Genomic DNA, 16,761 nt, shown 5'->3' with positions numbered 1-16,761 from the left:
GCAGGAATTAAAGGCCACAATACCAGAGTGAATTGTGAGGGTGTTAGTAGGGGTTGTCAGACGGTTGTATTTCATACCATCTGCTGATAAAGTCATGGTGGTAGGACAAATTTGGAGGTCATGTGCTTCTAAGTGACCTTCTAAATTCATGGCCTGTGATTCATATGACAACTTTAAGCTCAGAGATCCGCCCGTGAAAGGGAGTTTTAGTTTCACCTCCTCTACTTTTTCTTGTTCACTGGAGAGGATATTTAATCAAAACTGGAAGGGATGACAACCCAGTCGACCATTATTTAAAATGGCACTTCCCAGAATAATTGATTCTTCTCAAGACTCTTCGGAAATGTTATGCTTATGCAAGTTACAGACATACAGGCATATGGAAAATATGGAATGGTAACCATGAGATAGGGGATTTTTAGGGTCTAAATCTCCTAGAAGAAAAAAATAGGATTTCTTTGCAAGTAGTTTTCATGTCTTGCTGTAAAATAGTGGAAGGTTTGTTTTTACTTCTTGGTCATTTTTGACACACCAGGAAAGAATAGGATTGCTACAAGGGGGAGGACATCATGAAAACCAAGAGACGCAGAGGTAACGGTCCATCCTGTTATGAAACCATTTGAGGAGGAGCATAAATGAGTAATTGACTCCTTTTAGTTGGTTGAAATTTAAGAGTTTGTTTACACAAAAAGGATTAAGTTGGGCAAAAAGCTGTTCTTTTAATTAGTCAGGAGCAATTTAGATATTAGGAAGCATTAAAAAAAGACGTTTGTTTAAGAATTTGGAAATATAGGGGCACCTGGGTGGCTCAGTCGGTTGAGCGTCCAACTTTGGCTGAGGTCATGATCTCGCGGTTCGTGAGTTCGAGCCCCGCGTCGGGCTCTGTGCTGACGGCTCAGAGCCTGGAGCCTGCTTCGGATTCTGTGTCCCCCTGTCTCTCTGCCCCACCCCTGCTTGTGCTCTGTCTCTGTCGTGTCTTTCAAAAATGAATAAACATAAAAATTTTAAAAAGAATTTGGAACTACACTATATTTTTGTATGGATCACTCACTTTTGTTAAATTCTTAATAAACTATACAATAATATTAGTATAGTAAATAGAACTATTCTCTAAACTAATAGTATATATGCCCTTAACTTCTTTCCATTCTTCTACTGTACTGTATTCTCTCTCATATCTAGGACTTTGGCAGTGCTGTGACATTTACTGAGAAGACCCTTACCCGCTCTCCCCTATCTCATCTGTATCCTTTTTTTTCACTGCCAAAGCACTTAGTACATGCTGGTAGGAATTAACGTTTGTCTTGTTTACCACTGTTTTCCTACACATACTCAGTATCAGTTTCTTAAATAAAATAATAATGTTATCTGTTACTATATCTGCCTCATATATAAAATGTTTGGAGTGTTAATAAAATCCAGTTTCCTTCCTTTTTTCTTTTTAGAGAGAGACAGCATGAGTGGGGTAGGGGAGAGGCAGAGAGAGAGAGAGAGAGAGAGAGAGAGAGAGAGAGAATCCTAAGCAGGCTCCATGCTCATCGTGGACCCCAACACGGGGCGCGATCCCATGACCTTGGGATCATGATCTGAGCTGAATTCAGGAGTTGAACGCTTAACCAGCTGAGCCATCCAGATGCCCCAAAATTCACTTTTCTGATGATTAGGATAAGAGTATGGAGTAATATAATTAAAACATGACTCTTGGGTTATTTTTGTGGTAGTAATTTAAGGAGAAATAAAAGGAAAGACACAAATAGACAAGTTCTGGGGAAGATAGGGGTTCAGATCATTGCAGTATTACTGAGTATGTATGTTTAGTATTCTGGAATGCACTACATAGACCACCACAGAGGTATGAAACTAGCTGGTCGAAGAAAGCAACAGTCAAACCGAGGAGAGAGCATTAATACTAGGCAAAGGACTGAGATCAGCCCAAAAGGAGCTGTTGACTTAGAATTTTGTTGGCTTTGAATTTGGAGAGGTTGAAGCAACTAGAATTCACATTTTTCCCCCCTTTCGATTCTAGTCAGTGAACATCACTGTGTGTCAGGGCAAATAATAGGTTCAGTGGTAGTAACTGTGAAAGGAAAGTGATGTGTCCAGGGAGGATGTTGTGGTTCAGATCAGAGCAGTGTTGTAGGGAAAACAATCCAAGGTGAGAGGATGCCTTCGGATTTCTGCATCTACTGCTATCTTGACATTGGTGTCTGCGTTAACCCCTGTGGTGTCTTCTTCCATATGTCTAGGATACGATGCCCAGCCTTGGATGGGAGGTGAGTGTGGTAGGTAAGGGTCCAAACACTGCGAGTTGGACACTTCTGGTTTTTCATACTGGCTGTGCCATTGACTTTAGTCTCCATGCCTCCTGCAGTATCTGTTGTTCAGTTATGGTGAGGACTGAGTAATCGTGTGGAAGGCTTTATTAGTATAGTCTCTAGCACATAACAAGTGCTCAACGAAGGGTTAGCAACAAAGATTTCGATATTGTCTCTATCCACGTTTGAGTCGAGATCTAGGTGCCGTTGCCTGAGATATACAGGCTCTTGCACTAATAGTATTTTACCAGTTCCCATTTCTTAACCTTTTAGCACTTTCCACCTGTGACGTAAGTAGATTTCTGAAAGCAGGGCTGTTTATCAGACATGATATGTTTTATCTTCGTGAAAAAGCACAACTGTACTTGAACTCTTGCCTACCCATCTCTCTGATTTCATTGACTGCCACACTGTTCCTTGAACAGTTTCTAGCTTACCTAGAAACACACACACACACACACACACACACACACGGGAATCTCATGGGTTTGGATCTTACTCTACCCCCTGCTTAGAATTCTCTTCCTCCAGAGAGCCCCATGGCTCAATGACTGCTCTCATTTAGTCTCTGTAAGTGTCAGCTCTTTAGAAAGGCCTCCCCTCACCGTCCTCTCTAAAATACTACCCCTTATGACTTTTATCCGGCTTGCTCTTGCTTCCTGGCGCTTCTCATTATCCTACATGATTTTCTGTGTGTATTCATTAGTTGTCATCTTCCCACTCTGTCTTGTCATTCACCATTGTCTCCTCGAGCCTGAAAGAGGGGCAGGTAGACACTCAAGTAAATAGTTGTTAAACGAACGATGTAAACATTCGGAGATTGGTAGACCTAGACACTGAAACTACTCTTTCAACATCGTGTTAAAAGTAGCTAAGTTGAGGACTCATCCTAAAAAAAAGTCTTAAATTGCAATCTCTTTTTCTTTTAGAAAATGGCCGACTCTGGAGAGATGGGAGAAAAACTGTCTCTGCGTAAACAGCGCTTCATGCAGTTTTCTTCACTGGAACATGAGGGCGAATATTACATGACACCACGAGACTTCCTCTTTTCAGTAATGTTTGAGCAAATGGAACGTGAGTTGTTTTTTGGATTTTTTAAGTTTTTTAAAAAAATCAAACATTAAGGCTGAAAAAATTCTATTTTTCAGAATTGGTAACAGCTTTTCTTCATTTTCTTAAAATTTTTTCTAATGTGTATGTATTTTTGAGAGAGAGAGAGAGACACACACAGAGCACGAGCAGGGGAGGGGCAGAAAGAGAGGAAGACACAGAATCCAAAGCAGGCTCCAGGCTCTGAGCTGTCAGCACAGAGCCCGACACGGGGCTCGAACCTATGAACTGTGAGACCATGACCTGAGCTGAAGTTGGATGCTTAACCAACTGAGCCGCCCCGGCGCCCCTTCATTTTAATTATAATTCTTTGTGCCACGCATTTGCTTATTGTTTAGACTTTATCTTCTTTGTGACACAAATTTAGTTCAACTTTGTATGTATTTATCTAAGAAATAGTTGTTTTGCATATGGGTTTTTCTAAAGAGCCAGAGGAAAAATAGGTACGTTTTTAAATGTCACTAACTAGGTTCTTAATAGAATAAATTTATTCAGGATATTAGTTTTTGGTGCTATTGGTGTTTTAAATTGGGCAAAAAAAAATGAAACTAGATGAGAGCAATGGGGGGGAACCCACAAATACAATAAGAAGCAAAAATCCACTGTACTTTTCTGCCCTAAACTGTCAACTTTTAGTTACTCCAAATGATGTTAGAAATTCTTAGTTTTATTACCTAAACTAGTCCCCTTTACTTTGCAGAGAGTAAACTGGGGCCTATCCTCTGTGCCCTCTATTATAGACGTGTTTCTGAAAACTCCTTGCCTCGCTGACCCCTGTCAGAGTGTGCTAGAAGTACTGTGCGGTAGGTAGCTGTGTGGGCGAGGCCGCAGGGAGCAGTAACCGAGTGCGGGTTGAGTTGAAAAGACCATGAAGACTTGGGAGAGCACTGTCGAGATTGAGACGTGACTTGACCAAAAACAAAATGAATCATCGTGGCATGCTGTAGGCACTAAAACCGAAGAACTGGGTTCGGCGTAGTGACAGGTCAAACCAGAAAACAGATAAGGGCCATATTGTACAGTAACCCTATGCAACCGTCAGAGACTCGTGTGTTTGGTAGAGTTGGGTGGACATCGTTTGTGACCAGTGAGGGACCAGTGAAGGTTTGTGAGCAGAAAAGTAAATGTAGGTTATTTTGGTTACTTACCTCTTCTTTGGAGGGGAGTTTGGCAGTATGTATCAAAACCCTTAAAACATGTACTCACTTTGTTGCAGTAAATTCCCACTGGAAAACTAATTAGTCTAAGTAAATGCCTGGAGAGATACAAAAGAATTTTTTTTTTAATGTAGTTTAGCCCCTCCCAATGTGTAGAGTTTGAACACGGTGATTCCTATCCTCACAGCAAGAAAAAAGCTGAAACATTAAAAATCAGCAACTCTTTTTAGATCCGTCAGAGAATTGAGACCACAGGGCGCAGGGACCTGAAAACTGGGGACGGGCAGATACAGAGAAGCAGAGCTTACCCAGGGCAGAAACTGCCCAGACACCACCACCGCAGCCAGCATCTGGTAGGCATATTTAGAGAGTGGTTTGGCTAATTGCTAGAGTCTGAGCATGGGCTAGCTTGAGAGAGAAGAACTTGTGAAGACCCAGCCACGAGGGTCCCAGGTACTTTTGTGAGTTTTAGAGGAGCCCCACCATGTGTCACAGTGGAGATCTGAGAAAAATCTTCCCTCCTTCCCTCAAGGGGAAGGGAAAAGTAATCATCCGAAATACTCCCAGAGCATTCAGTTCTCCTTAGCAAAGGCCTGCGCAGACAGGACACTGTTTTACCAGGTTCCGACCCACTGGTGTTTTACCACAGCCTAACCAACCTTGAGGAATGTAGTACCCACCTCTGGCCCCCTCTAGCCTTTCTGTCTCACTTAAGAAGGAAAACAAAAACCTGAAAGCACTTGTGAGGATCACAGCCCGGGGACACAGGCTCACTAGCCCACTGAGACCTAACCACAGGCTTTGGAAGAGCTTCTCCCCCCCACCTCCCCCCACGTCAGCAGGGCTCCCGTCTGACAGAGGGTTCCGACTGACAGAACTGTGCCTCTCGGGCCGTGTGCACGAAGGAGTCTCTAGGGAAATGGAAGCAGCAGAGGAGACAAAACAAGGACACCAGAGGAAATTGTAGCCTCTGACACCGCAGCCAGAGCGGACAGTAAACCCATCCTGACGTCTTCCAGATAAACAGAACCTCACACTTAAGACCTATTTCCTTAAGTAACGTTCGCCTGCTAGATCGTAGCAGGCTCTCAGAAAGCTCAGTTGGCATACCAAAAGGCAAAAGGCAGTCTGAAGAGACCAAGCAAACACCAGAACCAAATCCAAAGATGGCAAAGGTTTTGGAACTAGCAGACCAGGATGTAAAATAGCCATGATTAATATAACTAAGGACTCCAGTGGAAAAAGTACCCAACATATAACAGAGAGGTAATGTAAGCAGAGATGGAGAAACTCTTAGAATCAAAAGGAAACGTAGAAGTAAAAAACACTACGATAGAAATGAAGAGTGCTTTTAATGGTCTCATAAGAATAATGCCCTGGGCCGAGGAAATAATCAGTGAGCTTGAAGACATGTTAATTGAGACTTAAACTGAAAAAGAAGAAAGACTGGAAAAAACAGAGTGTCCAAAAAATGTGGGGCAATTCAAAAACGTGTGACATGCACATAATGGCTATACCAGAAGAAGAAAGAAGAAATATTCGGAGTTATTAACAACTGATAAATTTCCAAAATTATTTGTAAACACCAAACCACAAATTCGGGAAGCTCACAGAATTCCCAACAGGATAAATATTTTTAAAAACCCTATATCTAGGCATATCGTTCACACTGCAGAAAATCTCAAAGAGAAAATTAAATCAAAGACTAAGAGAGACGAAAATCAAAGACAGAGAGGAAATAGAAGTCAGAGGGGGGGAAAAAACCTTCACCTAAAGGGAAACAAGGATAAGAACTATATCATACTTCTCTTCAGAAGCTATACAAGCAGGAAGAGAATGAAGTAAAATACTGAAAATTTTGAAAGAAAAATCCACCAACCTAGAATTCTGTATCCAATGAAATTATCCTTCAACAGTGAAGGAGAAATAAAGAATTCCTCAAACAAAAACTGAGGGAATTTGTCATCAGTAGACAGATCTGCCCTAAAGAAATGTTAAGTTCTTCTGAAAGAAGGAAAAATGACAGAGGTCAAAAATTCAGGTCTACATGAAGAGAGTAACAGAGTTAGAAATGGAATAAATGAAGACACAAGAAAATCATTTTTCTTAACGGATCTGACAGTTTTCTCGAAATAACAATAGCAGCAATGATGATAGCTTATGGAAGAGTGTAATGCATGCCAGCAGCGTTCTGATGAGTGGGGTTGAGGAACCGGGGATGCTCTGCTATAAGGCACCTGCACTACCCGTGAAGCAGTATGGTGTTACTTGAGGGTAGACCTAGGTTAGTTATAAATGTATGTTGCACACCTTGGGGAAACCACTAAAATTTATTTGAAGAAATATAATTGACATGCTATGAGAGGAGAGAATCCAATTATACAAAAAAGACAAAAAAGGAAGCAAAAAACAATGATGAACAGAAAACAGTTACAAATATCGTAGATAGTAATCCAACTATATCAATAATTACTTTAGCTATGAAAGGTCTAAAGATACCAATCAGAGACAGGTATCTCATTTATATGTGTTATGGAAAAGAAAATCACTTTAAATATAAAGACATAGATGTAAAATAAAGGGATGGAGAAAGATGTACCATGTTAACCCTGCAAAAAAGAAAGCTAGAATAGCTATATTAAGTACAAACAAACCATATTTCAGAGCAAGGGAAGTTTTCAGGAATAAAGAGGGGCATTATATCATGACAAAAGGGGGCAGTTCTTAAGGAACACATAACAATCCCTACTGTGTATGTGGCTAACTACAGAGCGTCAAAATACATGAGGCAAAAACTGATAGAACTGCGAGGAGAAGTAGGTGAATCTACCCTTAGGCTGGAGACTTCAGCAGCCCCCTGTCGGTGATTGGCAGCAGCAGGCAGAAAATGAGTAAGGATGTAGCCACGCAGCCCAGTCAGCCAACCGGATCTACCCGACACTTACAGAATACTGTATCCAACGACAGAGGATTACACTCTCACTCCAACCTGGAGCCTTCACCAAGACTGACCACATCTGCGGCCATCAAACACACCCAAACAAACTTAGAAAAATCAAAATCATACGAACATGCGCTCAGGCCACAATAGAATTAAACTAGAAATCGGTAACAAAGGTAACTGGAAGTTTTCACAATATTTAAAGATCAGCCACTTCTTTTTTTTTTTTTAAGTTTGTTTATTAATTTTGAAAGAGTGCACAAGTGGGAGAGCGGCAAAGGGAGAGGGAGAGGGAATCTCAAGCAGGCTTCGCCCTGTCAGTGCAGAGCCCGACGCAGGGTTCGAACTCACAAACCGCGAGATCATGACCTGAGCCCAAATCAAGAGTCAGACACTTGGGGCGCCTGGGTGGCGCAGTCGGTTAAGCGTCCGACTTCAGCCAGGTCACGATCTCGCGGTCCGTGAGTTCGAGCCCCGCGTCGGGCTCTGGGCTGATGGCTCAGAGCCTGGAGCCTGTTTCCGATTCTGTGTCTCCCTCTCTCTCTGACCCTCCCCCGTTCATGCTCTGTCTCTCTCTGTCCCAAAAATAAATAAACGTTAAAAAAAAAAAAATTTAAAAAAAAAAAAAAAAAAAGAGTCAGACACTTAACCAGCTGAGCCACCCAGGAGCCCCTAAAAAACACACTTCTAAATAAAACATGAGTCCAAAAAAAAAGTTTTAAATATTTTGAACTAAATGAAAATGGAGATACAACCGATGAAAATTTATGGGATACAGCAAAGGCCATGCCTAGGGGGAAATTGTTAGCACTGAATGCAGGTTAGAAAAGAAGAAATACCTAAAATCCAGAATCTAAGTTCCAATTTAGCAAATTCAAAAAAGAAGAGCAAGTTAAATCCAAAACAAGCAGAAGATAAAATATTGGAGCAGATACCCTTGAAATTTGAAACAGGAAATTAATAGAGAAAATCAATGAAACCAAAAGCTGGACTTTTGGAAAGATCATAAAATTGATAAACCTCTAGCCAGGTTAACCAAGTGGGGCGAAGTAGTATCATATGATTCTCATTTTGTACAAAACCCATAAAAGAAAAGATTATTTTTAAAGTTGGCTATATTCTGAGTAAGTAACATTAAGATTTCAGAATTCCTTTTAGGAAAAGTTGTTCTTTTATCTGGAAGAAATACCTTAAGGAATCTATCTAGTTATAAAAAGTAATATCCTTTGGGTATGGCCAACGTTGCAGAATTAGACAAAGATGGGCTAAGTATTTCTGCATAATAAGGAAGTGGGAAATTTGGAGCCTTCAGCTGGTATCTTCAGAAGGAAGTTGGGACCCTCAAGAGAATCCTTGGAAGGAATGGTATGTAAGACTGAGTGGCAAATTCAGTAACATGTAGGACCAGGCAGAAAAGTATTATGTAGATTGAATCAACGTACAGTATGATGGTGGTGGGGGAGAAGGGGTCAGCTGTAAGAAGCATTCAAATTTCAAAATTGTGTAAAACACCCTGCTACGCAACTAAACATTTCTGCAAGCATAATTGGGTCCATAGACCCCAATTTGTAACCCCTAACCTATAGATTCGGTGTAATTCCAGTAATAATCCCAATAGCGTGGGACGCCTCGGTGGCTCAGTCTGTTAAATGTCTGACTTTGGCTCAGGTCATGATCTCACAGTTCGTGAGTTCGAGCCCCACATCGGCCTCACTGCTGACAGTGCGGAGCCTGCTAGGGATTCTCTTTCTCTCTCCCTGTCTCTCTCTGCCCCTCTCCTGCTCACACTCTCTCAAAAATAAGTAAACATTAAAAAAAATTTTTTTTTAAGTCCCAGTAGGGTGTGTGTGTGTATGTATTATGACAGGCTGATTTGAAAATTTGAATGGAAAAGCAACAGGCCTGAACTATCTAAGACACTCCTACCAGCTTACGACTTATTATAAAGTTATAGTAATTAATATCAAGTGGCATTGGTACAGGAATAGACAGATTAGCCATTGGAGCAGGATAGAGCCCAGAAACACATGGGCATAAGTGGAGCTCACGTAGGATAGAAGGGGCATTGTAAATCAGCGTGGAAAGGAGGACCTATTCAATAAATCTACTCTATATGGAAGGAGATCATTTTAAAATTGTTAAATTATAAAAATAATTTTAAAAATCTGTCTCCTTGGGCTAGAGAAACATTTCTTAAAACACAAAAAGGACTAACATAAGAGATTGACAAATTCAACTATATTAAAATTAGAACTTCTGTTTATCCAAAGTCACATTAGAAAAATTGAAGACAAGCCACCAACTGGCAACATTTATGTACGGCGCTGACAAAGAATATTTAAAATACGTACAAATCTACAAATCAATAAGAAAAAGACAACCTGATCAAAAAATGCGCAGAAGAAACAAATAGCATTCACAGAAGAGGAAACATACAAGAACAATAAACTTAAACATATATTTACCTTTATTAGTGACTACAAGATACAAGTTTATACCTTTTAGATTTTCAGCAGTCAAGTCTCTTAATAACAAAGGCTATAGAGGATATAGATCAATAAGGCCTTACTTTTATATCCTATTGGTTATAAGCATCGACTGGAACAGGTGCTTTAGAAAACAATTTGGCATTGCCTTGTAAAGTCTGCATAACTTTTGATCTAAAAAGCCCCTTCCTCTGTGTATACATACTGCACAACCAACAGGAACACTTGCCCATGTATAGAATATATGTATAAGAATACTCATAGCAGCAGTAGTAGCAAAAAAAGCTAGAAACAACCCAAATGTCCATCATTTAGAGAATGGATAAATACACTGTTCGTGTGTTTATACGATGGAATTTTATTTAGTAGTAAGAGAACAAACTGAAGAGATCAGCTCCCATCGTGTCAACCTGAGAAGCTCCATGGACCTGCTTCCCACTGAAACTGATTAAATATTTTAAAATATCATTTAAAGTCTCTAGAAATGTTCTTAAGACCATACAGCACATGGGGAAGCATATATTCAAAAAATCAGCTAAAATTGGATAAGAAATGAGGGTCTGTAGTGTTTGAACTAAGACCGATCCCTCCCTCCTTTCAGTTCATTGAGGCCGAAACTCCATTCCAGACTGGTGCAGCCAAGAACACAGGGTTCCCTCTACCCGCAGCTCCTAGTCAGAAGACTCACTTCCCAGGGTTGAGCAGGACACCGGCATTTCTCATCCTGCCTGCCCTCAGTTACTTGCCAAGGCTAAATTCTGTGCAAGTGCAGTTCAGAGGTCGGAGCTCCCTTCTTGCCCCCCCAGACCTCACTTACAGAATTGAGAGTCTGCCTTGGGCTCTGTGCCACTGAGAATATTGAAACCTTGATTTCCCTTTTCCCAGCTCATAAGGCATTGCTTCCACACTGAGACTGGAGATTACTACCACCCACCTTTTGGAGTAGAGGTGTCAGAGCCCTACTCCCAGCTCTAGAGGCCTGGGTCAAAGATACTGCCTGGGGGAAGAAGCAGGTGGTAAAAAAAATAAAAATAGTTCCTAATCTCTTTGCAAAGAAACTGACTTTATTTTAAACAGCAGAGAGAAGCTTAAGCCTGAGGATGCTCTAAAAAAAACAGGTGGAAGAGTGTGGTGAAAGGTAATTGAGAGGATTTTGATAGGTTCAGTGAAGATAACAAGCTTAACTGTAGGCTGGCTAGTTTGCAGAAAAGAATGAGAGAAAGGCAGCTAGAAGGAGCCCTCCTGGGTTCATAACAAATATTAAATACTGACCATGGGAACCATGCCTTCAAGGAGCCCAATTTTGATTGTATTATTGTCCAAAGCAATCTGTGTCCCAGGCATTCTCAGAAACAATAGTTAGCTGACAGTGGAGCTTAACACCGTGATACGGTCAGGGAAAGGGACCAGGAGAACTGCCAAGAACTATTGTCATCCCAGTGATTGTGGGCACACCCGAAGTTGTGCCTCCCCGAGAAGCAACGTCCGAGGCTTAACACACATAGAAAACACAAAGTAAAATGGTAGATATAAATCAGCTATGTCAGTACTACCATCAGATGGGAATGGATCGAGCAATCCAATCAAAAGGCAGAATTCGTCAGACTAGATTTTTTAATTCCAATTAACAGAGTGTTATATTAGTTTCAGGTGCACAATATAGTGATTCGGCAATTCTGTACTCAGTACAAGTGCCCTCCTTAATCCCCATCACCTGTTTAACCCATCCCTCAACTCCTCTCCCCTTCGGTAACCGTCAGTTTATTCCATATAATTAAAAGTCTGTTTCTTGATTTGTCTCTTTTTTTCCCCCTTTGCTCATTCTGTTTCTTAAATTCCACATAGGAGTGAAATCATAGGATATTTGTCTTTCTCTAACTGACTTATTTCACTTAGCATATATACTCTCTAGCTCCATCCGTATCAGTGCAAATGGCAAGATTTCATACTTATCATGGCCAAATAATAATCTAGTATGTATATATATAGGACACATCTTCTTTATCCATTTATCAGTCCATGGGCACTTAGGCTTCTTCATATCTTAGTTATTGTCAATAATGCTGCGGTAAACACAGGGTGCATATATCCCTTTGAATTAGTGTTTTTGTATTCTTTGGGTAAATGCTCAATAGTGCAACTGCTGGGTCGTAAGATGGTTCTATTTTTAGCTTTTTGAGGAACCTCCATACTGTTTTCCGCAGCGGCCGCACCAGTTTGCATTCCCGTCAGCAGCGCAAGAGGGTTCCTTTTTCGCCACATCCTTGCCAACACCTGTTGTTTCTTGTGTTGCTGATTTTAGCCACCTCCGACAGGTGGGAGGTGATAGCTCATCGTAGTTTTCATTTGCATTTCCCTGATGGTAAGTGATGATGAACATCTTTTCATGTGGTCAGACTAGGTTTAAAAACAACATCCAACTAATTGCTGTTAACGGCAGACGCAGTCTAGATGCAAAAAAGAAAAAGGAGTGAAAGTGAAAAGATGGGAAAAGATATACAAACGACCACAAGTATGCTGGAGTGGCTCTACTAGTATCAAATAAAATAGACTTTAAAAAATGTTACCAGAAATAAATAGGGACATTTTATAATGAGAAAAGGGCCATCCACCAGCAAGATAAAACTGTGCACCTAGTAAGAAGAGCATATCAAGATACATGAAGGAAAAACTGTAGACATTAAGACAGAAATAGATAATTCAACAATAATAGAGGCTTCAGTACCCACTTTTTTTTATTGAAAAAAAATTTTTAACGTTTATTTATTTTTGAGAGAAAGAGACAGAGCACGAGCAGCAGAGGGGCGGAGAGAGAGGGAGATGCAGAATGGGAAGCAGGCTCCAGGCTCCGAGCTGTGAGCACAGAACCCGACTCGGGGCTCGAACCCACAAACCGTGAGATCATGACCTGAGCTGAAGTCGGACGCTTAACTGACTGAGCCACCCAGGTGCTCCCCAGTACCCACTTAAGTTTCTGTAGCAAAAGCAACACCGTAGGCAGTGTTTTTTGTGTCCTATAAGTTTCAGTATGTGGTGATTTTCATTTCCATTCTTCTCAAGGTATTTTCTAATTTCCCTTGTCATTGCTCCCTTGACCCATTGGTTATTTGAATGGTGTGTTGCTTAATGTCCACAATATTTGAATTTTTTAGTTTTCCGTCTGCTACTCATTTCTGGTTTCATCATAAAGCATAAAATACAGCCTGCAAGGGTATCACCAGCTGCTAATAGTACACACTGAGTTTCTGGCCCTGTCAGTTTTTATATTTTCTTCTTGTTCTTACAATTTTCTAATTCATCTGCAAAATATATTGTGGGTATAAAAGAGAAAAAGTTTAAAATGCTTCTTAAATCGACATTTAAAAGGTAAGTGAAACAAGAAGAGGCAATTACAGAGGATTTTAAAATACGACTATTAACCAGCAGTGAGAATGTAGTATCATAGAAGTCAGAAAATATTTGGTCAAGAGTGTGGGTGGATGTTCCAGAAAGGTCCAGTAGAATGATAACTGGAAACAGGCTATTGCATTTGGTCGCTAGCATGAGCCATTAGGACCTTTGGTAGATCAGTTTCAAGAGGCTGGTGGGCAGGTGAACAGAATCAGAAGGAAGGAAAACAGATATAGATTGCTTTTTCTGAAAATTTTGGTTCTAAAAGACACAAAACAGCGGGATGATAGACAGTATGGGAAAAAACAAAAGATAACGGAAGAATTACCTAGAAATATTTTGTAGCCAGACAGCTCTTGGTTATCAGAAATGTCTATGCTGTCTCCTAGACTATAATTTTTGTTCATTTTTTCATATAAGTGTTCCAAGTAGAGGTTGTAAGAAACGGATCATCATCCTCAAAGTATTAATGTATCATATACTTGTAAGTAATAGGTATTAGTATTTGTTTTCTCTTCCCCTCAGTGGTTCACTCCTTTGATTTTCCTTAAACATTTGTATTTTATTCCTCATCAACTATTATTCTATGCTTAATGTTATCAAAGAATTTCTTCCCTTTTCTTTCAGTTGAATCCAGTTTTTGCTTTCACCTTATTTTAGCCACAGACCCATGCTATTCTTCTAATCAAGTTCAAAGTTTACATGGCTTTTTTCTTTGTTTCATTGTTTTTATGCAGTGCTTGGTTTAACCAATTTAGGTTCTTAAGAGTGTTTGCACTTTTATTATTCATTGGAATGCAATTAAACTCATCAGAAGGCATTTAGCTAAATCAAGAATTCAGTAATTTGCAGGCCAAATAATACGTCCTTTATGCATATGATGTACTTCATCTTCATTTTTCATCATGGATAAGAAGATAATAATCTTGGTTGCATTCCTTCGGATCATGGTGAACAGAAAAACAAGGAAAAGCAGAGCCAACCCAGTGACCCATGATCTTCATCGTATAAACAGAAAGAAACAAAACAATCTGAGATTTATTAGATCCGAAACTCACTTTTGCCCGGGACGTAGTTTTTGGGACTTCGTGCAAATAATACGCTTTGCTGATGGTAATTGATGGGGCTTGTGTAAATCACCTCCCTGCTCTTCTTTCAAGGGGACGTTCGATGCTGCCTCTACATTCTTTGCTCGGTTTGGGGCAGGTCCGTGCCATCGTTGATTCCCCTTTGCAGACTCTAAATGCCATAAAAGCATGCTCCCTTGAGAACTAGTTTATGTGGTTGAAACACCATTTTCCCTTATTTAGGTTCCTTGACATTGAATTCCAGCTTGCTATTTTCTACTCGCTTTCTTTAGCCTTACAACTGTAAGGTTCTCAGTTCCAGGGACCTGGCCTCTCTTCGCTCACATCCTGTGCCCATTGCCTGGGATCGCTCCGGTTTAGAAACTTCAGATCACAGAGTCCCAGTCTCTGGCGACCCTCCACCTGCCCCACTTTCGAATACCCGAAACACCTCAGCACTTCTGGAGCTTCTTCCTTTTCCGTAGCTGCCCGGTCTGTCATCTTGTCACTCACTAATGCTTGCTTTCAAACATCTTTCTCCTTTGTCTTTCTTGTTAAACCTAAGACCTCGCGGGAGAAAAGTCACGTGACCGTGCGGATTGGCGCCTCTAAATTTACGTTCTTCGGCTTCACCTGGACCCTCTAAGGCATTTACACACCCTCAGGCTGGTGTGCTCCTCACGCTGCTGAGACTGATTCCCCCACCATCTCCTAGTTTTGTCATTCTTTGAATCTCTACTGCCTCCTCTGAAATTTACAAGTCGTCCTGTGTGTTTACTCTCGGAAAAATCCCCAACGTGAACGTGATCTCCGCTTCTCTTTGGCTCTTGTCTTCGCAGCCAGATTTCAGCCATCCATACTCCTTGCTTTACAGCTCACGTACACTTCGGTGCCCCGCAGCCTGGCTTCCTCTCTAACCTCTCCGCTGAATGTTACCTTTTAAACATTACCACCGACCTCCGGATTGCCAAGACCAAAGGCTGCTTCTTCTGAGTCTTCTTAATCTTTGAGCAGCATTTACTCCCTCCTCGAAACTTTGTTCTCCCTGTAACACGTATTTCCTGTTTGTTTGTTTTTTTCTAACAGATGTATTCGTTACCTCTCAGCTGGTTTTGTGGCTACTCTTCTACCTATCGATTCTGAAATGCCCATATGCTCCCTTAGCTCTAGTCACTCTATGCATAATCCCTGAATGATTTTATTGTCACTCATGACTTCAGCTGTTTAAGTGGCTGTTCCTTTAGATATTTTTCGCTTTAGCCTCAAACTCTGGTGGCCACCAGAAGCACATATCTTGGCTGTCCGTTAGACACTTGGGTGTTATCCCCACAGGCATTAGGAACTCAGCACGTCTGGGGCACCTGGGTGGCTCATCCAACTCTTGATTTCGGCTCAGGCCATGATCTCGTGGCTCGTGAGATCGAGCCCCACGTTGGGCCCTGCACTGAGTGCGGAGCTTGCTCAGGATTCTCTCTCTCTCTCTGGCTGTCCTCTCTCCCTCCTCTCTCTCCTCTCTCTCCCCCCACCCCCTGCCTCCCCACTCCCTCTGCCCCGCCCCTGCAGATCGCGTGTGCAGGCACATGTCCTCTCTCTCTCTCTCTCACAAATAAAAATAATTTTTTAAAAAAGAAAATCAACGTGTCTGAGCCTGAATTCCCATCAAATCTTTTCTTTCCCCGTATCTTCTTTGTGATGGCACAACCCTCATCACCTCCCTGAGCCACTCAGTCTTTTGGGAGTTTTCACAGACATCTATATCTCTCTCATTTTTATATACAGCCCATCACCAAGACCTGCTCATTCTGCCTCCTTAATTTCTCTTGTGTCTGTCCTTTTCTTATTTCCTTTGCTTTAGTTTAGGCTGTCAGCACTTCTCCCTGGATTATTGCAATGGCTGCCTTTCCTTCAGTTTAGGCTTCTTTTGTCCCCGTACTAACAACTCATCCTTTTACACTCCCACTTAAAATTATTTAGCATTTCCCACAACTTTTAGCTTAACACTCAGAGCCCTTGTTGCTCTAGCTGGTGCCTATGTCTCTCCTCTGTGTTGTGCTCTTTGCTTAGTCATGCAAAGCAACTTAACAACCAACTGTTTCATAATAAAGCTGTGTTTATAACAAAGCAGCAATATTGCCATGAGAAATTCACTTAAGCTTTATTTGGAGAAAATAGCCAAATTTCATATGACTTTTTCTCATGGTAGTTTGATCAGGCTGCTTGTTTTAGTAGAATATGATACTTGGTGTATTCCTCATACATTATAATTTTAGTGAATTAATTTTGGCATCTTCATAA

The 16,761-nt window shown here is 41.0% G+C and overlaps 2 protein-coding genes across 2 annotated transcripts in view; one reads left to right on the top strand and one right to left on the bottom strand.

Moving 5' to 3' along the window:
• Positions 1-14,967, bottom strand: part of LOC124505324 (uncharacterized) — a 65,048-nt gene extending 50,081 nt beyond the window's left edge. Inside the window, exon 1 of the mRNA XM_047071598.1 lies at positions 14,828-14,967. Within this exon, the coding sequence (XP_046927554.1) occupies positions 14,828-14,967 (140 nt within the window). The remainder of the gene's footprint in view (positions 1-14,827) is intronic.
• Positions 1-16,761, top strand: part of MICU2 (mitochondrial calcium uptake 2) — a 146,685-nt gene that overhangs the window by 31,575 nt on the left and 98,349 nt on the right. Inside the window, exon 2 of the mRNA XM_047077727.1 lies at positions 3,245-3,389. Coding sequence (XP_046933683.1) covers positions 3,245-3,389 — 145 coding nt within the window. The remainder of the gene's footprint in view (positions 1-3,244; positions 3,390-16,761) is intronic.

Source organism: Lynx rufus, unplaced genomic scaffold (genome assembly GCF_022079265.1).
Source record: "Lynx rufus isolate CCGP_SWC_20201006 ecotype Redwood Valley unplaced genomic scaffold, mLynRuf1.p SCAF_1, whole genome shotgun sequence".
Lineage (NCBI taxonomy): Eukaryota > Metazoa > Chordata > Mammalia > Carnivora > Felidae > Lynx > Lynx rufus.
This window is presented reverse-complemented; position numbering and strand designations above follow the sequence as displayed.